The sequence below is a fragment of the Saccopteryx bilineata genome, chromosome 1 (assembly GCF_036850765.1).
Source record: "Saccopteryx bilineata isolate mSacBil1 chromosome 1, mSacBil1_pri_phased_curated, whole genome shotgun sequence".
In the NCBI taxonomy this organism is placed as follows: Eukaryota; Metazoa; Chordata; class Mammalia; order Chiroptera; family Emballonuridae; genus Saccopteryx; species Saccopteryx bilineata.
In genome coordinates this window covers 284,612,294-284,634,611 of record NC_089490.1, presented here as the reverse complement: position 1 = coordinate 284,634,611, position 22,318 = coordinate 284,612,294, and the positions used below count along the sequence as shown (strand labels likewise).

At 43.6% G+C, this 22,318-nt stretch overlaps 1 protein-coding gene and 1 non-coding gene across 3 annotated transcripts in view; both read left to right on the top strand.

Annotated features, from left to right (window-relative positions):
- Positions 1-22,318, top strand: part of MYO10 (myosin X) — a 219,954-nt gene that overhangs the window by 70,252 nt on the left and 127,384 nt on the right. For both annotated transcript variants that reach the window (XM_066243997.1, XM_066244007.1), the window contains exon 3: positions 17,285-17,443. In XM_066243997.1, coding sequence (XP_066100094.1) covers positions 17,285-17,443 — 159 coding nt within the window. The remainder of the gene's footprint in view (positions 1-17,284; positions 17,444-22,318) is intronic.
- On the top strand, positions 6,507-6,640 carry LOC136321233 (small nucleolar RNA SNORA19). Its single transcript, XR_010728510.1, has one exon. It is a non-coding gene; the product is annotated as a small nucleolar RNA SNORA19 (small nucleolar RNA).

The following is a 22,318-nucleotide window of genomic DNA, read 5'->3' as shown; positions in this document are numbered from 1 at the left end:
CTGCACACTGCTCCCTGATTTAATTAGGCATTCAGTGAAATTTCAGAAAGCAACTCAAAAGAGCAAGGTGACAATGCTGATACTGTTTAAAAGTCGTAGTGGTGAGGATGCTAAAACACATCATAGAGTGTCTCACATTGAGGCACAACGTGAGAATTAAACATGCCATTTCTCTGAGTTCCTGGGACACACTGCCACTCACCCCGGTATCCTCAGTGCCCGTCTGTGTAGGAAAGTTACCCGGTGACTCTGAGTCTACTGTGCTTAGCAGTTTCATGTTTTGAAGGAGGATGTTTTCTGTAAAAAACCCATTTAACACACCATTGGTGCTCTTTGATGCTCTCACAGTTAACCATTTGGAGTGGCATATCCTCTTGAAAAGGTATGAGTCCCGAACAGGATTCTTATCCTGGGAATTAGTTCAACATTCTAGAATCTCCCGCAAGGTTAACAAAAACAGTGGGAACATTTCTGGGAGTTCTGGTTCTACCTCATTTCTGCCTAAATAAGTACTGTATTTGAGAGATTAGTTCAGTTTAAAAAAGCTCTATACTGTTCAATTCATGTAACATCTTATTCATAGCATCAGAGAGAGAGAATGTCTAGCAGTAGAAAGTCAAGAGGAATTGGCATATATTTCTGAAATACAAGTCTCAGTTAATTCCATTTAATGACTTTTGAGGACATGTCCATGAAGTATTTGTTAGTTGTGTCTATAGTAGATTAAGGAAAGATCTTTTTTCATAGTAAAGAAAACATGCCGATCGATTAAAGATAATATTGACCTTATTCTGAGGTGCCTTGTAAACAAAGAATTTGGGTTCCTTTGCATAGTTCCTTTTTGCCCATCTTCACATGATTGTATTATGGGAAGTCAGACTCCAGACTCTCGGGGACATTTGAAAGGAGGCCTTGGCAATGGGCATTTACCTTGCATTGTGAATACACACCATTCTTGGCCGCCGTCACTTGATGTTAAGGGTGCCTTGCATTAGAATGGAATATGGTAGACAATTGCCGTGGCTTCATGCCTGGGCATCAACAGGACAGCAGTAACCTGTGCTGGTTTGCACTTGTAGGGAATACTGCCTGACTTATTATGAAACTGAGGTTTATAACACATTTGCTTTGCTGAGACAATTATTATGTTATTTGGTTCTTGTTAATGAAAAAGAATGTATGTTGTTTAAATATATTCCAGTCACCTGAAATAATGGTTAGTAAAGCGATTTCAAACAGAGGCCTCCTGTGGCAGCTCTTTAATGTATAACAAGCTCTCCGTGGAAGGAGGCTGTGCAGGCTGCTTTTGCATAGGCCTGATGACCTTGACATCAAGAACAGCAGGTGACTTTGAACATTTACTTGGAGGCAAAGGTTCTGCTAAGTGACACGACTTAGCTCACAGCAATCATGCAAGGCAGGTCCTTTTACTTCCCATGGTTTCTAGTTGTGGAAACTGAGGCATGTGGTGGGAAGGTGTCATTCCTGAGGACACTCAGGCTTGATTGAACATGGCAAGGATGTGAGCTGGGGTCAGCAAGATGCCAGAGACGTTAATGGCTCATCACAGTTACTGTATATGCTATTGCTTAATCAAGTGGTGGCTGGCAACTTCTTAGACTTTGTTTTCTACTTCAAGCCCAGGCGTAGCTCTGGGTGCCTGATTTGGACACACCGAAGATGCCTTGCTTTATGCAGCCCGGAGCTTTCCTGCCAGGCCCAGCCTGGCATTTGGAAATGCCTAGGGTGCTGTCCTGCTGCTGCTAAGACTGAGACCAGAGGCATGTAGGGGCTGGCGTCTGGATGCAAACGCCTGCGGGGGAACAATGATGTCTTCTGTCCAAATGCTGGAGTGCACTTCACCTTGGACGGAGCGCTTGTGGTGAGGTCCCTTATTAGTGTTGTGGTTCTTTGCTCAGTAGGTGTGAAACCAGAAAGGGTTGGGGTGGGGCTCAGGTGGTGGAGATGTTCACGGAGTAGATAAGAAGCAACCAGAGAGCGCGGGTGGGGACACAGGGACAGTGGCCAGGCTAGTCCCATTTGAGGGCGTCCTCAGCCTGTGCCTTCTCGACTGCATGTGTCCCGTCCTCACCACTCTTCCTGGTCTGTCCTCTCCTGACTGCCTTGGGCTCAGCCTTGCTCTCGCTGCTCTGCGGCCAGCTCTGGGCTTCAGACTTTTATGGGACCGGCCCACCTGCTGTACCAAGGCTGACCCTCTTTGTTCTGCTGGTGCTGGTTTTACCAAATTTCTGCTCTTGGTTCACTCATGCCCCTTGGTCACCTGGCTTTTAATCAGTGGAGCAGTGGTCTGAATCACATCTCTATGGGGCTCTAACTGGTGAGTGGCAGTTTTGGAGGTGGCCAGACATACCAGCTAGGAAAGGGCACCCAGTATATGGATCTCCACGTAGGTCACCTTCTGGGCCCAGTGCCTAACTCAACTATTAAAAAACAACAACAATAGCTTTATTGAGATTATTTATACTGCATAGAATTTGCTCATTGAAAGTGTATAGTACTGTGGGTTTTAGTCTATTCATGACGGACTTGTGCAGTCATTACCGCATCAATTTTAGAACATTTTTTATCACCTTAGGAGAAAACCTCATATTCCCCATTCCCTCCACCCCACCCCAGCCCCTGGCAACCACCAGTCTCTCCGACTCTGGGTTCACTTTGATATAAACGGAATCATATAATGTGTGGCCTTCTGTGCCCGACCTCTTTCACTTGGCACCGTGCTTTCCAGGTTCACCCGTGTTATAACAGGTACCAGTACTTATTGCTCAATAACATTCCACTGTCTAGGTATACCACATGTTTGTCCATTCATCTGTTGATGGACATTGGGATCGTTTCCGCCTTTGGGCTCATGAGAATAATGCTGCGAACATTCATGTATGTGACTTTTTTTTGCATGGACACATGTCTTCATTTCCCTGAGTTATATACCTGGGCATGGGATTGGTGGGACATATGATAACTGTGTTTACCCTTTGGAGGAACTGCCAGACTGTCTTCCAAAGCAGCTGCGTCATTTTATATTCCCTCCAGCAGTGTTTTAACTCTTGACAGGATCATATATAGTTATCAAGAGGTAAGAGAGCAGAAAATTTTGTGTGTGTGTGTATAATATATATATTTAAAGTAATGTGGATATAGTCATTCATTTCTAATGCGAATCTTAAGGTGTCTGAGGGAAGTGACACAACGTTTCTGTGTCCAGATGTCCACCAGGTGGGAGGCTGTCGCTTGGTGCCCTTTCATCATCACGTTCCTCGTCAGTTTCCATCTGCCCACCGTGTGCGCGTGTGGGTCACTGAGTTTCTGGTCCCAACCTTCTCCATTATGCATGCCCCTGGACAACAGAGGGAGGCGCAGTGGCCTGGCTGCTGAAGGCTGAGAACAGTGCAGGTGTGATGGAGTGAAAGCAGGGTGGGGAGTTGGGCTCACAGTGTCAGGTGTCTGCATCCTGGAGGAGGGGCCACTCTCCGGTGGAAATATGGACCATTGGGTGCTGAGTGGAGGGCCCTTTGTCTTTACACCATGTTTTGATTCTATATATAATGTTCTAAACTGGAAATTTTAAGAGATGCAAGCTAATTCAGGAGATTACCAGAAAGAAATGGTCTCTAGACTCCCTTTGTGGGAAAGCTCAGTAGCAGATGGGAAGCTATGCAGAGAGTGACAGTGACAAAAACATGGGCAGGTTTATCCTTACAACCTTTGCTAAGACTAAGGTTTCAACCAGGTTTCCATCAGTTTCTCTATACTTCAGGCCCTCTGGCTTTTAGATACTTGGACCAGATTTGCTACTGCTTTGGTGTGAAAGGCTTTTGTATCCTTTGCATTCACAGACATTCACAGGGAAATAATATTTCTTTGTTGATACTTTTCAGGGAGAAACAAACAAGCAGTATTCTTTTTAAACCCTTTATTTTGTTCAAGGTCCATATGCTAGGAAAAATGTCTCAGTACATAGTATTCTTCTAAATACATATTTCTAAGGAGATCCTTGCTGTTGTTTAGTGATCTATATTTTTTCAGTCCTTTATCTCTCCAGCCTTCTGCCTCTTCCTAATCCTTTCAGTAATTCAAGTAGCTTTTCTCCAACATTTCCAGAGATTTCCTTGGCAGTGGGGGTTGGATCAGCACACAGAGGAAGTGTGGGAACTAATCATCACATGTCCAAGCTGTTGTGCTTTGTTTCTGGTCTTTCCACTTATCTCCTGGACGACTTGTTTTCTCTTTCTTCTTGGACCATAAGTTTGAGCCAGGCTGACCCCTTGGCCCCTTGTAGATATTTTACCAAACTAACAGCCAAAACCGACTTATGGTTTCAGTTTGGAATCTGGAATCATTCTGATTCTCTCACTGTTCACTGGTTAATGAATACCTTGTGTGGTATCTCTCAGTTTCTTAACTTGACACTTGGAAATGCATAGCATGCAAAAAACAGTGCTTAGAGCTAGGATTCATATAATTGATTGTGACTTTGTTTTAAACCTCCAAGATGAATGCATATTTGGCTCAAATATGCCTTTTTCATTTCACTTAAGACAGCCAAGGAATTACTATCATATTATTCAGTTTCAGGCAGTTTCAAGACAGCCAGTAAATAAAATGTTGATTTACGACTCAGACTTTGCAGTTAGGTTTTACAGGACAAATGCAAGGTGCTCATTACATGCTCCTAGCACCACAGCAGGACAGCTGCTCCTCATCCCTTTAGCAGACAATTAGTAAGCCCCTGGTGCCAGACATGTGACTAGGCTATGGGAACCCAGAGTTCTCACGAGATGCCATCTAGGACCTCCTACATTGATCCAGTCCAGGGGTCCCCAAACTACGGCCTGCGGGCCGCATGCCGCCCCCTGAGGCCATTTATCCGGCCCCTGCCTCACTTCCGGAAGGGGCACCTCTTTCATTGGTAGTCAGTGGATGCATCCTGTGCTCCTGGAGTACTGTATGTGGCGGTGCTGCAAAGCTCAGCGTCGCTCACGTATAGTACTACTTCCGGTGACATGGGACGCACGCGTCACAGCTCCAGAAGCATGTCATATCACTTGTTACGGCTAGCAGTGACAAATATGGAACTGGACATTGACCATCTCATTAGCCAAAAGCAGGCCCATAGTTCCCATTGAATTACTGGTCAGTTTGTTGATTTAAATTTACTTGTTAAAAAAATAAATAAAATAAATTTACTTGTTCTTTATTTTAAATGTTGTATTCGTTCCCGTTTTGTTTTTTTACTTTAAAATAAGATATGTGCAGTGTGCATAGGGATTTGTTCATAGTTTTTTTTTATAGTCCAGCCCTCCAACGGTCTGAGGGACAGTGAACTGGCCCCCTGTGTAAAAAAGTTTGGGGACCCCTGGTCCAGTCTAAGAACAGTAGCATGGCCTTTACCATTGCAGACGTCACTGTCCAGTCTTGCCCTCATTCCCGCTGGCCCATGTGGAGCCCCAGATCCTCATCATGCTGCTCAAGGAAATCGGCCCCATGCAGGCAGGAGCCCCCAGTTTGCCACCTCTGGTTCCTAGGAAGAGATAAGGGATTGCATATATCTGTTGGCCATTTGTATGTCTTGGGAGAAATGTCTGTTCAAATCCTCTTCTGCCCACTTTGTAATTGGATTTTTGTTGTTAAGTCGTTTGAGTTCTTTATGTATCTTGTATATTAACCTGTTGCACTATAAACCTATATAATTTTATCAACCAATGTCAACCCAATAACTATAATAATTTTAAAATTAAAAAAATAAAAGACTACCAACATACTGTGGTAAGGGATGGGAGAGGTTCTGTCCAAGGTGCTGTTGGAGAGAGGGGCCCATAGCTCAGGCTGGGTGACAGTGGGGGCGTGGAGGAGGGGTGGGTGGAGTGAAGGGCAGACCTCAGAGAGTTTACCACAACACAGGAGGGCTAGGGAGTGGGCAGGTGACAGGCTGGAGTGCTCTCCTGGGAGAGCAGCAGGGGCCCCGAGAAAGACATTGTGGGCGACCGTGCCAAGGAGATTATCCTTCCTCCTGGCAGCGATTGGGAGCAAACTGAGAATTTCAGTCAGGGGAGGAGCAGATTACCACTGATAACAGTAACAGGACTCACAGCAGAAATATTTGAGTTGTTTACTCAGCTTCAAGAACGATCTTCCTCTGTTCGCCCTACACCTAGGAGGTGTAAGTGTTATTATCATCCTCATCTTGTAGAAGAGTAGTGGAAGGTTACAGAACCAAGTCACTGAAACAAGTTAAAATGCCCAGTCAACGAGGAGCAGAGTGGGGTTCAAACTTACCCAAGGCCATGCTGTTCAGATTTGAGCTGTGTCCCCTTAAGAATCCTAGGCAATCCCAGTTTGGAAAACCACAGCCAAAGAAACCAAAGTCCTATCTCTGAAAATGCCTGTCAGATCAGAGTTATCAGTGCCAGAAAAATTTGTCATTAAAACTTGTAAAAACAGAACAAAACCTTTTTAATTATTAAAACTCAAAATTCAGTGTTCTTGTGCGCATTTCATTGACCTGCTTTCTCTTGTAGATGTGAGCAGTGTTATTTCTTATGTGCTATATGAATAGTTGAAGGTTAATTAGCAGTATAACTAGGTGGTTATATAAGCTGCCAGTCTCCTTCAGACAAACAGTTTTATGAAAAGTGTTCAGGTGAATTAGGTAGGAAGTCTTTATTTGCAAATATTTTCATAACCACTTAGGGTTTTTTGTTGTTGTTTTGTTTCATGAAACTATGAAAAGATGATGCTTTTCAGAAATGCTATAATGTGATTTTAAAGCATAGGATTTTGGGTTGAGAGCCTTGTAACTGAGTGCCAACTCCAGTAATGCTCTTCTACTATGGATACTCTGAGCTTCAACTTTTCTCTGAAAAAAAAAATAGACATAATTTCTATCTGCTTCACAATGTTCTATGAGACTGTGCGTAAAATGATGAATAAATGATAGCTATTGTTAGTAACTTTGTGTTTTTAGAAAAAAGAAAAAAAAATTCAGTGCTCTTGGACTCCAGCCTGGTGTTACGGGTTTATGCCATGGGGCACTGCAGGCAGAGAAAGCAGCTAGAAAACTGTCAGGGTCTGGATGGAAAAGGGGAGGAGTGAGCCTTGGCCGAGGCAAGGCGGGAGGGAAGATGGGTCTCAGGCCGTGTTGGTCTTCTGATCCCCAGGACTTGGAACGTGGATGTGGTGCTCAGCAAAGTGGAGGGGCTTTAGGTTGATGTTGGTTTCCGACTTGGGGAACTGGTTCTGGTTCTGAAGGTCTCCTTCTCTGAGAAATGCATAAGGGAGCAGGCGCAGGGCGAGGAGGAGATGTAGCCATATGGATGGGTTATTTTTAGATGCTTGTGAAACGTCAGTATGCTTCAGAATTGTAGGAATGGAGGTTCAAATTCATGCTATGAGGGTCCAGGCTTGTGATTCAGAATAAAGGGATCAGAAAGGGGTCCTTAAAATTAGAACAAAGATCAGGACATTAAGACAGGAGCAAAGGAATCTCAGAAACAAGAGCCTGTTGATCTTGTGTCAGGTGATCTTTGGGCCAAGAATTGGGTTCTTGGGCTTTCACCCCACCCCTGCTTCTTGCTTGGTGGAATTTCTCTTGGGCTAAAACTTTCTATGCTTAAGACAAGTGAGTTAGAAGAGAAGTCCTTTTTCCTCCTAATAGCTTGTGATTCTTGGTGGAGGTTTATTATTTCATTTTGTTTTTGTTGCTTTTTGAAAATAATTAAAATGTTTTTCATTGATTTGAGAGAGAGAGAAAAATGGAGAAAGGGAGGGGAAGGGAGCAAAAAAGAGAAGCATCAATTCATTATTCCACTTAATTGTTCCATTTAGTTGTGCACTCACTGATTGCTCCTCATCTGTGCCCTGATCTGGGATTGAACCCGAGACCTCAGTGCACCAGGGCAATGCTCTATCCATTGAGCAACCTGGCCAGGGCGAAAACCATTTTAAAAAATTAATGGAATCAGTTTATATGTATCCAGATATGTTTATTGATAGTGATATTGATTGGACTGATTTGTCTTTGTAAGTCTAGATATATTATAAATTTTTAGAAAAAGAGTCAGAAAATCATAAAAAGCAAAATTAAAACACCTGCAAACTTGCAGGTCATTATTAGAGTACTGATGTTTTCTTCCAGGCTTTTTGTCTGTGTTTGTAAACTTTATTAGTTGTGAGATCACTGTAGATCATGGGTATGTAAGCAGTATATAGAGAGGCCCCGTGCACCCTTCACCCAGCTCCCCTCAGCGATCTCCAACTCAGTATCACAGCCAGGGTGTTGACAGTGACACAGTCAAGATGCAAAAGCTTTCCATCAGCACAAGGGTCCCACATGCTGCCCTTTCATGTCGACACCCATTTTCCCCTTAAGCTCTGGCAGACACCAGTTTGCCTTCCATACTCTATAATTGTGTCATTTCAAAAATATCATATAAATAGCATCATACAGCGTGTAACCTTCTGGGACCGGCTTTTTCAGCTTTTGTGTATTACAGATTAAGCTGCTGTGAACATTCACGTGCAAACAAACGTAAGTGTTCCTTTATCTAGAATGAATGCCCAACAGTACAGTTGCTGACGTGTATGTATATGTGCATGTACATGTGTGTATTTTAAAAAATAAGCCTAGGATTATAATGTGTGTGTGTGTGTGTGTATAGAATAATTTCATCATAGATTTTAGTATAACTATAATGAAAAACATTTGTAAATTATGGTCTTTTCCTGCACACGGAGTTCTTCCACATTGGAAAGACTGGCCCAGGGGCACAAGCATCTCTCTTCTTTTGGTGGACTTGGCCTATGCCCTGGTGTAAGCAACAAGAAAGCTTTTATGAGACATGTCCTAGTACATCTGGAACAATAAGGGTCACTTCCTTTTGGGCAGAATTTCTTGAAAATTTACACATATAATTGCCTTTAATGAATAAGTAATATAGCTTAGCATTTTAAAACATCTGTACATAATTCTCCTATAAAATCACAATTCTAATGTTATGTATAAATTCAGATTTGAGGTCTTGTTTCCTTTATATGCAACTAGTCTACTCTATTCTGTTCTTTAGTGTGTGTGTGTGTGTGTGTGTGTGTGTGTGTGTGTTAGCCATTCCTTCCAGCTGTGCCAGCTCACTCTAACAGTTCACTTTTCTCTCTGAAGTTCCCAGGAAGGGTCAGGGCTAGCGTATCACCCAGGCCTCCCTAGTTGGGGCAGTTGCCCGTGCAGGTGAGTTAGCTGCCTTTAGCACTGCTTGTCTGTGGTGTGGCTCTTCGTCTCCATCAGCAGATGTGCCATCCACAGATTAGCTGCCTAGTGTTCAGACTTCTCCCACTCTTAATCCTGTCTGTCTGTCTTCAAACTGCAGTGTCATCAGAAAGATGCCTGCTCGGTGGTTACCACTTACTGTTCAGGAACTCATCGGCAGAGCCTCTGCCTTTCTTGGGTTGTGTGTGTTATTGCTGATGCTTTCCGTGGTGTGTCATTTGTGCACATGAAAGCAGGAAAAGACCTTCCATTTGGGGACAACAGTGCTTATAGTGATCACTCCTGGAAGCAATTCAGACATTGCTTTCCTGGGGGAGGGGGACTTTTGGAAAGTTGGTTGCATTGAATTGCACTTTGTAGTGAGATTTCTTTTTTGTATCTTGTCTCTAGAAAAATGGTGTCAGTGTCATGTTTGGTATTAAAGCTGTCTGTGATAATAAGTAGGTAGAGAAGTGTCTGCCTGCACTTAGCTGCTTACATGGCCCTCAGTTTCTTTAGGACAGAGGCCAAGTGCCACTGCAGGCCACGGGGCCCCATACCTAGCCCCCACTACGCTCGGCCAAGCAACTGCTGTGCAATCTGGCCTCTGTGTCTGCTTTTCCCTGGCTATCCTCCGTCTGTTGTGGCTGGTTCCCACTGTACTCTGGGTATTTCCTCTGTTACAGTTCCCACCACGTGGGTAGGAGTACCTGTTCATTTTTCTGATCCCTCAGTGGATGGTGAGCTTTTTGAAAGAGGAGCATTTACTTCGTCACTGCATTCCCAGGGTCCTGCTTGCAGCATGACATGAGTGAGGGGAACGAGAGAGAGTAAATGAATAGTAATAGAATAAATGAGAGAGTAAACCCAGCCCACCCGCCCGGAAAGCAATGCACAAGGTGTTTTCCCTCCCCCCTCTGCACTCCTGCTCTCCACGCCAGCTCTCAAGTTCAAGGGGAAGGGCCACGGAGTTCTTCCCCATTTACTCCATTGAATGTGCCCAGGGCTGCACAGCCAGTAGGTGACAGAGCTGAATGCAAAAGGCCATCTCTAAACTAATGTCCCTCTCAGGTCTGACTCTGACGTGCACCTTTCCCATGGTCCCAAGGAATCCAGTGCTAGCTGTGTTGTGTGCTGTTGGGCAGGTTTCCTAACTTTTCTGATCTTTTGTGAATTCATCCTTTAACAAATGAACACCCCCCCCCCCAGCTGAGGGTCAAGTGAGGTAATATGATCCACGTGCCAGTGCCGGCCGCCAGCATTCAGTAGTTTCCCCTGCTCAGCCCGCTGGGTCTGTATCCAAATGCTGTGCATTACCCCATGCTGGGCACTCAAAACCTGGTGACAAATTAAATGACTTAATCTCACAAAATAGTTTGAGTCTTTGAAAAAGAAGATACTAGTCTTTGCTTTATCTATATTTAGTAGTCAGTTATCTGACTACTCAAGGGAGGTCAAAGTAGCACATATTTATTTATATAAAGATAATTTTAACCCCGTATCATGTGTATTAGGATGCTAAGTCTCTGACAAATTTGAGCTGAAAGCACCATTTCCCATGTATAATTTTGCTTTTGATTAGGTTCCAATGGCACTTTCTAGTAGAGTTTACATTTTCATGCCCCAAATACTTTGTTTGGTCTCCTGAGGCGGCCGTAGAATAACAAGCCAGGGCAGATGTTCAGTTCCGTGGAAGCTCGTTCCTTAGACTTGTCCTCCGCACAGCCTGAGTCAGTGAAGCTTAGCATGAGGGACCTTGTTTCTGATGACATGATTGCTCATTTCAGCCACATGTCAGGAGGCAAACGTCGTAACTGTTGTCACCGATCAGACTTTCATCCATGAATCAGTGAGCCAATAATTAAAAGAATGAAGGAAAGTAAATTGAGAGGCATCCCTGGATGTAATGTTGAATTCCAGGGAAGATCGAAAGGAGGCCACCCAGATTTTTGCGAAGGGATTAAAATAGAAGAAGCAAGTGTTGTGTCAAATAGTTTTTCATCAGCGCACAGTCAGGAGATCATCATAAAATAGGAAGAACTGAACGTGTTTCCCTCTCTTGCTCGCCCCCTTCTCGGAGCACAGCTGGTGCTCAGGCCCTTGTCTGAGGAGCGTGAGCTCCTGCATCTGCGCTGAGACTTGATTGATTCCTTATAGAATGTTCTGCATTGTTCCTCGCATTACGTCTTCCTCACAGAAATAGCTACATTTACTGAGCTCTCGTTGGTGCCAACTGCTGTGACTTTTGCCTATGTTGTTTTCACGATAATTCTGTGAGTTTAGGTAGCGTTATTACCCATCTTATTTTATAGACAGTGGAAATTGTGGGCCAGGGATGTTATCGTGCTCATTGTCCCTGAGCTATAGGGAGCATAGATCTAGGAGAAATGAATCCACCCAGATCTGACTCCAAGACCGTGTTTTGGTCTTTACCTCACTCTGCCTCTCCTTCTCTACTACACCCATCTGAAGGCCAGGACCATGGATTCTGTGTGTGTGGAGTCTGTATGGTGGGCCAAGGCTGGTGCTGGGAAGCAAGGCCAGCATGCTTCCTGCCCTCATAGGACAGAGTTTTCGAACTGGTTTACAGCTTGTAATAGTGAGGTGTGAAATCAGTTAATTATGTGGACAGTAGTTTATAATAGAAAACATTTCTTACTGTAGATTTTGGTCAAAGAGTTGAAAGTCGCTGCCCTGGCTGGATAGTTTGGTTGGTTAGAGCATTGTTCTGATACACAAAAGTTGTAGGTCCGATCCCTGGTCAGGGCACTTACAGGAACAGGTCGATGTTCTCTGTCTCTGTATCTCCCCCCCCCCCTTCCTCTCTCTCTCTCTAAAATCCTGTAAATAAATTTTTAAAAAGAGAAGTCACTGACAAGTACAATAATAGATTAGGTAAGTGATCATAAACTGTCATAACGAGCTATGAAGACAGCACTTGTGTCGTCATGAGGGGAGTGACAGGGTACTTTCTGCAAGGGTAACATTTGGGCTGAGACCTCAAAGAAGAGAGGAGTAGGATGCCAGTGACCCAGATATGGGAACAGCAGGTACAAGAGCCCCTCGCCAGGTATTTTTGTATTTCTACAAAAGTAGAAATAGTATAGACCATATTGTCTATACTAATTGCATACAATGCAATTAGAAAATAATAAAAATGTAAACAAACTTCAGTGCCTAATCTTCATCATCATCCTTACCGTCACCCTTCTTAAGCTGAGTCAAATAAAGAAGAATCAGAAATTACATTACATAGTATTGTCATTCTGACCTTTCATTTGCCTCTATTTGCTGTTTTTAGTTCTTAGTTTCTGAAAGGCTTATTTTTGTTTTGTGAAAGGTTTTGCTTATAGGCACTGGCTTCCTCTCATCATTTTTTCTGGAATGTACGTTGACATCGGGTTAGTTGGCCTGTTATTGAATTTCTAGACCAGGGTATCTCAACCTTGGCACTCTTGACCTTTGGGCTGGATAATTCCTCACCTTCATCAACTTGATATCAGTCACCTCCTTCCCTCTTACCCCAGTGGCAACCAAAAATGCTTACAGAAATTGTCACATGTTCTCCGGGGGCAGAGGCAGGGGAACAAAATTGAGAACTACTTTAGAGGAAGTTTCAGGCTAACACGAGACATGAGACGAAGTTGCCCATATTGGGAATACCAGCTATTTCATCCACTCATCAGGAGAGGACATAAGATTTCCACCCCTCCCCCCTCCCTTTCTCTTCAATTGAAAATGTTAGATTTTATGACTGAGCATTCCTTATGACTTGTAATAAGGAAAATCTGTATATCATCACTCCATCTTATAGAAACTACTATGTAAGCGTGGTGGGGGTTGCCTTGCAATGTGTAAGGTTAAAAATAAAAGGAGATTGATAATGGCTCAGTGTTTTTATCTAATTAATTGAGTCCATGCCTTTTCATACAGAAGTAGACCCAGCCTTGGGCAGACTTACTTTGAGTTGTTTTTCTAATAGTGTTAATTGGTTTCCTTTGTCCTCACATGCTTAGTCCAGTCCATCCTGTGACTGACTAGTGGCTTGTATTTTTGTAACAGGAGCTGTTTGTTCTGAGGTCCCACTTTCTCTAAATTAATTTCTTGTATGTTAATCTTTCATATTTTGCTCCATTTCTTAACCTCGCCATGGCCTTTCTCCCAGTATATACTCCACTGAAGTAACCCAGTTTATTCTGAATTGGAGTTTTAGGGATATATCTTGTATTTTGGCTGTTGTCTATTTCTGAAAAATCCCATAAAAAGAATTCCATTCTTTAAATCTAAAATTTTCTTTTCTGCTGTTTCAGAATAATCTTATGTAACTAATAACTTGTGAGTTGTTGTGCATAGAAATAACTTAAAATTTTTTCCCCATTGATTTGAAGGGAGAGAGAGAGAAGCATCGACTTGTTCCACTTAGTTCCATTTAGTTGTGCACTCTTTGGTCGGTTCTCGTATGTGCTCTGACTGGGTCGAACCCACGATCTCAGCACGCCTGGATGATACTGTATCCAACTGAACCACCCGACCCAGGCCTAAAAATGATTTTTGGATAGTTTGAAGGGCCCTCCTTTAAAATTCCTAAATATGATTGTGAGTCTTATTAATTCATTGAAATCTTTGAAAATTCATTAAGGTGGTTTACTGAGGCCAATACATGGTATGGCAAACATAGGTTTATATTTGTGGGTACTTGAAATGCAGAGTTTATTCTTGTCTTATTACTTATTTATTATTGTATTATTTTCTGTATGAACAACTGTAAACCTAATTTTCCCCTACTGTATGCATTCAGCAGGCTGGTTCCATCCCTTACTTCCTTAGGGGTTTCTACTTGGGTGCTATCCAACCAGCGAGGCTACGCACAAATACCTAGTATAGAGTAACCCCTCTTGGCACTTAGTGTTTCTTACCTTTGTGACGTCTTCATAGATATTCATCACTGTCTGTGATGCTATATACTTACTTATTTATTTGTTTTACGCCCCCCCCCCTCCTTATTGGAATGTAAGCCATATTCCCAGTGCTTAGAACCCAGCGGGAAATATTTGCTTGAATGAATGGATTTTCTTAATTAATTGATCAGATACTTATTTAATACCTTCCATGTGTGCCAGACATCATTCTAAGATCTTTACAAATATAAATCCATTTCTGAATGGATGGTTATCTTGTCTTTCCTTCACAAATGTTTTCTCTACTATTCTGCTTTCTTTGGAAATAATCATTGTTTTGAGCAGATGCAATCCTGAATCTTGGCAGGATGTTTCTTTATTCCTGTTCATTGCCTCTTATTCATATAACTTGTCTTCCATCATGATTGCCTCTCCTGAGGTCATGAAGATTGTTCTAGTTCTCTGGGTCTCCTCTCCTGGAGTGCGCATGGGCCCACCTTGAATACTCAGTATGTTCCCGAAAATTTCTGAAGAAGTCAATGTACAAAGGTGGGAAACTCTATTTTTAGGTCATAGCCATTTTTCCAATGGCCATGTGAGCAGCTCTGAACGGTTTACTTGTGCTCACAAATGTTCTTGCTGTTCCCAGCACATTAAAAAACAGTAAATATTTCATCACTATTCATATATATTTTAGTGTTTAAGTGTTGTACAGTGTGTATGATTATTCCCCAAAAGCAGAACAGACAACAATTTTAATATTCTAAATTATTGCTGTCCTCAAATCCTGGAAGTCTCTATATACTCAGATATTGAGTGGCAAAGTTATTTGTTTTCATGTTGGGGAAGACTTGGCGATGGTGAGTTTGCAGGGGGCTGAGCAGGAGATGGTTGTGCTGGCTTTGCTGTCATTCCTCCGTTCCTGCGATAAAAATTTCCTGGGAACTTGAGTAACCTGTCTGCCAGTTGTGTCAGCAGGAATTTGAGCAAGCAGAGTGGGGAGAGACCTTCCCCGGAGTGCTGGGCGTGGAGAGGTGATCATGGTGCCTCTGTGCACTCCTCAGCTGGCTGAAGCTCCTGGCCAGGTGAGGTCTGCCTTGGTCCCCACCGTCGCGGTCACTTCCGATGGAAGACCAAGTATGCTGCCCAGTTGCAGTGTTTCTGGAAAGCCTGCCTGATTGACATATAGGCATGTAGAAAGCTGGGGAAGGCAGAGACTTCCAGTTGTTTGCATTTGGGATTTTCCAAGTTGCCCTAAAACTACTTGTACGTTTAGCTTACGTCTCTCCGTTTAACGTTCTTCCATGGTATTTATGAGTTAAAATGCAAGCTTGGGTGTCTTGTTTCTACACTCTTTAATGTTCCTGTGCATTTTCCTTCATTATCTTGTTATCTGGGCGGTGGCACACTACACCCTGCACATCTTCCAAGGGCCCCAGGCCTGCCCGGGCCTGCAGGGTTGGCCACCTAGCCATAAGGGGGTGCTGCTGGAGCTGCACATCGCCTCGGGGTGTCTGAGCACAGGAAACAGCTGGGGAGAGTGGCTGGTCCCCAGAGGCCATACTGGGTGTCTGCCCTGGCCTTGAGCAGTTTCTCAGGGCTGGTTTTGAATAACTCTGTGGTTCATGTGGCAGAAATGCCACAGCTGAAGTTTTAATTTTTCTCTAGAAAAATATAACAGGCCATTTTCCATGGCTCTGAAAACTATGGAATTGGTATGTTTGCTTTTTTTTAGTGTGTCATTCTCTTTTACAATAACATATTATTTGTTGCCATGTAGACAGCTGGTCAATATTTAAAAACAGAATCCCCATTCAAAAAGTTCTGCAAACATTTTAGAAAGTTGTGTGTGTGTGTGTGTGTGTGTGTGTGCACGCTCACATGCCATGTGAGTTTGTGTGCAGGTGAAGACGGCGTATTTTTCATGTTCTTCAGGTTCTTGTTTTTTGCATCTTGGTCTCTTTGCTTAATTTAGAGGATGAATACAATAAAAGTGTAAAATGAATAAATATGGAGTAGACTACCTAATTAAATGTTAACCACATGAGTTTGTATGTAAAGCTGGTCTAACTTTGGTCAACAAATGGAGCTGACTTGAAATGGTTAATCCTGAATCCAATCATTTATGAGAAAGCCGTGCAGAGTAGATTTGAGAAATGCCTGCGAACTCAGTCCTCAGTCTCACCGTGTCACAGTTGTCCCATGTCCCATGTCCCATTTCCCGTGTCCATGCCCCAGCATGGATCCAGCACCCACCGTGGAGGTTTGGGGTTTTCAGGGAGACAGGCTGTCAAGCGAAAAGACCAATTTTGTTTTAAATCTGAGAAGGTATTTATTTTGCCCAAAGATCATATGAATGCTGTATGTCATGATAGTCAGGGGATAGTGTCCAAGGAGATTTTTCAAACATTCCTGTGCAGATGCGTTCCAATCTTTAGTCTGTAGAACAAATGTATAGACATACAATGAATTCATGTAACACTTAAATGGAAGGACGTTATTATGAAGCTTTGAAATATACGATACCATGTGAAACGTTATGTAGTGAAACCAAATTACTTTCTAAAAGCTTGGTTAGCCAGCTTCTTCACTGATTTATATCAGTTGGAGGAATATACAGGGAGGTGAACTAGAAATTTATAATTGTGGTCCCCAAAGAAGAGTTAGCACTTGAACTAATATCGTTTAAGGACATCGAATAGCAACCCTAGTTGGATAGCTAAGTGGATAGAGCAATGTCCCAATATATAAAGGTTGCTGGTTCAATCCCTGGTTAGGGCACATACAGAAAGAGATTGATGTTTCTTTCTATCTCTGTAGTCCCATCTTTCCCCCCTCCCTTCTCATCTTCCTTTCTCTTTCTCTACTCCTCTCTTCCCCTCTCTCCCTTTCTTTTCTCTCTAAAATCATTTTTTTAAAAAGAAGAACATCTAATAGCAGTTATCAAAATAATTGCTTCCTTTAAAAACAGATGGGTGGCACAAAGAATATGAGAATGTTTGTTTTCTGCAGTTTATTTTTTGTTGGCCAATTCAGCATCTTGTTGAAATTGTACTGAGTTGTCAGAAAGCTTCTAGAAAGTCTTTGTTGCTGATAACTAAACAGTTGAATTTATTTTCTCCGTCAGGTGTTCACATACAAGCAGAGCACAATTACACACCAGAAGGTGACCGCTATGCATCCGATGAATGAGGAAGGCGTGGACGACATGGCCACCTTGACAGAACTGCATGGCGGCTCCATCATGCACAACTTGCACCAGCGATATAAGAGAGATCAGATTTATGTGAGTGCCGCTTTAATGCCCTTTCTGAATCCCTTAGCCTGACCAAGTGGTGGCGCAGCAGATAGAATGTCGGCCTGGGACACAGAAGACCCAGGTTTGAAACCACAAGATCACCAGCTTGAGCACAGGCTCATTCAGCTTGAGCATGGGGTCACTGGCTCGAGTGGGATCATAGGCATGACCTCATGCTCCCTGGCTTGATGCCCAAGGTCGCTGGCTTGAGCAAGGGATCACTCACTCTGCTGTAGTCCCCCCAGGCAAGGCATATATGAGAAAGCAATCAATGAACAACTAAGGTGCTACAATGAAGAATTGATGCTTCTCATCTCTCTCCCTTCCTGTCTGTTTGTCCCTATCTGTCCCTCTCTCTGTCTCTGTCTCTCTCGCTTAAAAAAAAAAAAAAAAAAAAGCCTCAAGTTTGACTGAATTTTTTTTTAATTTTTCAATTATGATTGACATTCAATATTATGTTAGTTTCAGATGTACAACTTAGTGGTTAGATATTATATAACTTACAAAGTGATTTCCTCTCCCCAAAATCTAGTGCTGTTTTTCAAATTATTGTTTTCAAAGAGTATTTCCTGCCTTTTGAGAACCTCTAGTTAATCTAAGTAAAACTACGTGTTCAAGTGTTTTTGCCAAATGAGAAACGTGGCTCAATAAATCATGTTCTCTGTGTTTACTGCCCTGACTTTATTAGTGGGATTACTTAAATTGAAGGGTAATTTGACCTGTTCTGTGAATGTGTTCCGTTTGTTATTGTTTTGTTACGTGAAGAAGTCATGAGGAGTGGTTTGACTTCCTCAAGGAAGGGCTGGGAGGAAATGTGGATTTGCAAACCAGTGTACCTGAGCTTAAGCTCTTTTCTCGTTTTTTTTGTTCCTTCTCCTTTTCTCGATTTTCTTTTTTTTTTTTTTTTTCCTGGCTCTGGATCCCACCCAGGAGGATACTTGAATTCAAGGGAACCCATGTTCTTTACTTGTGAATCTGCTTTGAATGGAGACACGACCGTAAAAAGCAGACATGCACGTGTTTCTCTCAACTTTTATGAAATGTGACTACTTCTGTATTATAAAGTAATATTATAAAGTATATTATAAAGTAATATTTAAAACTCACTTCTATAATAAGTGCTTTTTACATTGAAGTACATATATTACATTGAGAAGATTGATTGTCCTAAAGATCTACCCATTTTTCATCGGCCAGTTGGCACATCTTTACAGTAAACTGGGACAACTGCTTATACCTGTTTATTTTTCTTGTCAAGTTTAAATTCATACAGTTTTTAAAAAACAAATTTTAATACTGTAAAAACCCTTCGTCTTTGAACAGCATTTGTTCTGTCGCAGTTACACTTAACGTTGCTAATATGTTCGTGATTATGATGAAGAGTAATACCAGCTTTACCACAGCCGGGTGCTAACTGATACTGGAGGCGCACTTCAGGGTTAGGGTCCTCCGATTTATCTACCTTAGAGCAGGGGAGAAGACTTGGGAAAGAGGAGGAATGGGAGATTGGGGAGTTTAAGGCCTAATTTTATATCTTTTTTTTTTTTAAGCATGTTTATTTACCTTCTCTTGACAGTGTGGAACTGTCATTTTTACCAGCTTGACCTAATGTTTGCCAAATGTTTTCAAACAGCTCTGTCTAGAGAAATTTCATCCTGTTGTAGTCCTCTGACTTGCTGAGCTTGCTTACACTAAGTCTTCAGTTTTAAAATGTTTTCCATATGTTCTTCAGAAAGGTAACGCTCATACATGTTTATGTAGAAGTGGCTGTGTGTCCTGCGTCTTGCGTGTGCTGGTGGAATATGCATTATTCCTCTGCTCCCATCTCTGTAATCTTGTAGGAGGCCGTGAACTCCCTCTTCCCACGGAATGCTCACTACACAGGTGTCCGTCCGGGTTACCGAGTACTGTACCTGCGTTTCTGGTATCAAGTATTCGACTATTCTGTGTGGCTGTTTGTTTGTATAGCACTTGTTTTCCTTAACTTGTCAAGGACTTAGTCATTTTGTCTTTCCGGAGCCAAGTTCATTGCCAGGCACCTGGTGCTTGTACAATAAATATTTGTGAAATGAATGCCATACATATTAGACGTAACCACTTCTAGTTGATAATAAAATGTGACTCTAGGTTGAAAAAAATTTTTATTGTTGTATGTCACTTGTAGGTGAGCATATCAGATCTCACATATCTTTACACACAAGTTCTTACTATACGTTTAATAGTCAAGAAAAAGTAAGTCAAGTAGGAGGAGGGAAAAACTGCCCAATGGATTGAGAAGGCAGAGCCTTTTAACAGTCTTTTTTCTCCTCCATGATGGTAATGTTAAACCCGATACCTAAATTGCCTGGTACACCCTGTGGGTAGGATCTCGTTCTTTTTTTTTTTCCCCTGAAATGATCTTTTCCCTCTCCTTTGAGGGAAAAAACACAGGGTTTTTGTACATCTGATTTGCAGTTCAAGTCAGTTAATTTTGCCCTTATATGCCTTCCTTTTGAGACTTGGGTAATTGTATAACTATCCAGAAAGCACCCACCCTGGTTATCTTATCTTTGCTGAAGCTGTTGGCAGTGGGTGCCAGTACTTGTCAGACTGCCCATCGAGACAAAGCCACCACCTGTCAGAACAGCACAGCTTTTCCGCCTATTACCCCAGCTCTGAGTGGTGCCTGTCTATATATTTAAAAGACGGGAGAATGACTTACAACGTAGGTGCTGCGTTCGCCTTAGCCTTTCTGGAGGCATTAGGGGAGGATCCGTTTCCTGCTCCTTCCTGGTGCTGGCAGAGTTCAGTTCTTTGCAGCCGTGGGACTGAGGTCCTCATTTTCTGGCTGGCTGTCAGCTGAGGGCTGTCCCAGCTTCTGGAAGCTCCTTCCTTCACCTTCAGAGCCAGCAATGGTGGATCGGGTCCCTCTCAAGTTTCAGCTCTGTCCGCCTTTCTTCTCATCTCTGTCTCTGACGGCAGCCACGAAAGGTTCTCAATTTATAAGGATTTGTGGGATTAGATTGTGCAGACAGCAGGTTGAGCCCCCCTTCCTCAGCTCATCTCCTCTAAGGCTCTGTGTTAATTAATCCTTTCGGGTGTCAATTTTTAAATTTATGTTTTTTAGAAGGCCAGCTGTCATGACCCCTCATACCTGATAGGGCTGTTTATTTTAAGATGAAATGACAAGAGAAAGCTTCGGAAACTTTGCTAACCCTTGCAGCATTCTGCCCATCTTTGGTGAGAGTACCAACTCTTACTGAGAAAGGTCCCGCCGGGCATTGGCACTGTGCCCTGTGGCCACAGAGACTGTGCAGACCATTCAGATCAGTGTCGTGGGTCTGCCGGATTCCAGCCTTGTTGCTGGGCCTGTTGGGCTCTGACACTTTCATTGGAGCAGGTGCCCTAATGCTGGGACTCGGGTTGCTCATGCTGAAGGCTCCGCCTTGTTGGTCTTTCCTCTGGGGACTTTCCAGGTGAGAGCCCAGCCTAGCACTCAGCTCCCCACCTGGGAGCCCATCTCAAACTGCCACCTTGAGTCTCTTGTCTCTGGGCTTCCTGCCATGGAGGCTTGCCCCTGATGGTCTCGCCCCTCAGAGACGGTCTGATGGGAGTTCCACCCTTCTTGCCTCTCCTCCCCCTGAGGAGGCCTGGAGGAGACAAGTACTCATATCCGTAAGTTCCTAAAGACTGGGGGGGGGGTGTCTGTGGCACAGAGAGACACTGGGCGGGTGAGGAAGCCTGAGCTGGCCGTGGGGAGCCCTGTGGGACAGGGACAAGGAGGACCCTACAGAGCTGGTTAGCAGGAAGGGCCAGTGAGACACCACACATGAGGTTGGACAGATGAGAGTGACTTTGGTTGATGGTGTTGATGGAATCTGGTGTTTGCTGGGGAACTCTGAGCAATGAGAGATATACCAGGCAGGCTGGGGTCAGGGCACCCCAAAGTGGTGGTTCTCAGGCTGGTGATGCGGCCCCCAGGGGACATTTGGCAATCAGTATCTGGAAGCATTTTTGGTTGTGATATCCAAGGCAGAGAAGGCTAATGGTGTGTCCGGTACGTGGAGCCCAGGAATGCTGCTAAACGTCCCACAGTGCACAGCACGGCCCACAACCAAGGGCCACGCGGTCCAGGATGTCAGAAGTGCCGATGCAGAGAAACCCTGCCTTCCTTAAAGCTACTCGGCAAAGTTTGGGCTTGGTGGTTCAAGGTTTATGAGGAGAGAATTTCCCAAGAAATTTTTAGAAGAGTTGGTAGTGAAGTGTGATGTGAGGTGAGACTAGAGAGTCATTTGACTTTGGGAGTGTTGCAGTAGTTCGAGGGTGAGGAACTGAGGGTTTTAGACCAGGGCACACTCGGTAGTGTGTAAGACAAGGTCAGATAGGAGGAGTGGGGCGGGGGGGGGGGAAGTATTAGCTGGAATGACTGCCAGCCTCATCAAGCCCAGATGGGCCTGTGAACGTGGTGCCGGTGGTCCGTCCAGCAGCTCCTCGAGGAGAGGAGAGTGGGAAAGACGAGCTGGGTTTTGGATGCCTGGCATACTGTACTCTCTGGAGCCTGGATCATTTCAAATTATGTACCCAGGCTCTACACACAGTGTTGACGTGCAGATGAGGTCCCTGTTGTAGTGAAAGTGAGCTCTGTGTCCAGAGTGGAGGGGCTGCCAAGGAAGGCCGTGGTGTGGCCGCTTCGTTTCTCACCGAATGGGAGGGAGGCCCACTCTCTCCCTTACAGGGTTTGTTGCGCTCTGGGTCAATTGCACGGAGGAGACTCTTGTCTTGGCCTTGCAGGAACGGCTCAAAACCACATCAGGGAGGGAGCTGCAGGGAGCTGAGTGCACGCCTGCAATTATGGGGTTGGAGATGGCTCCAGAGGAAGCCGTG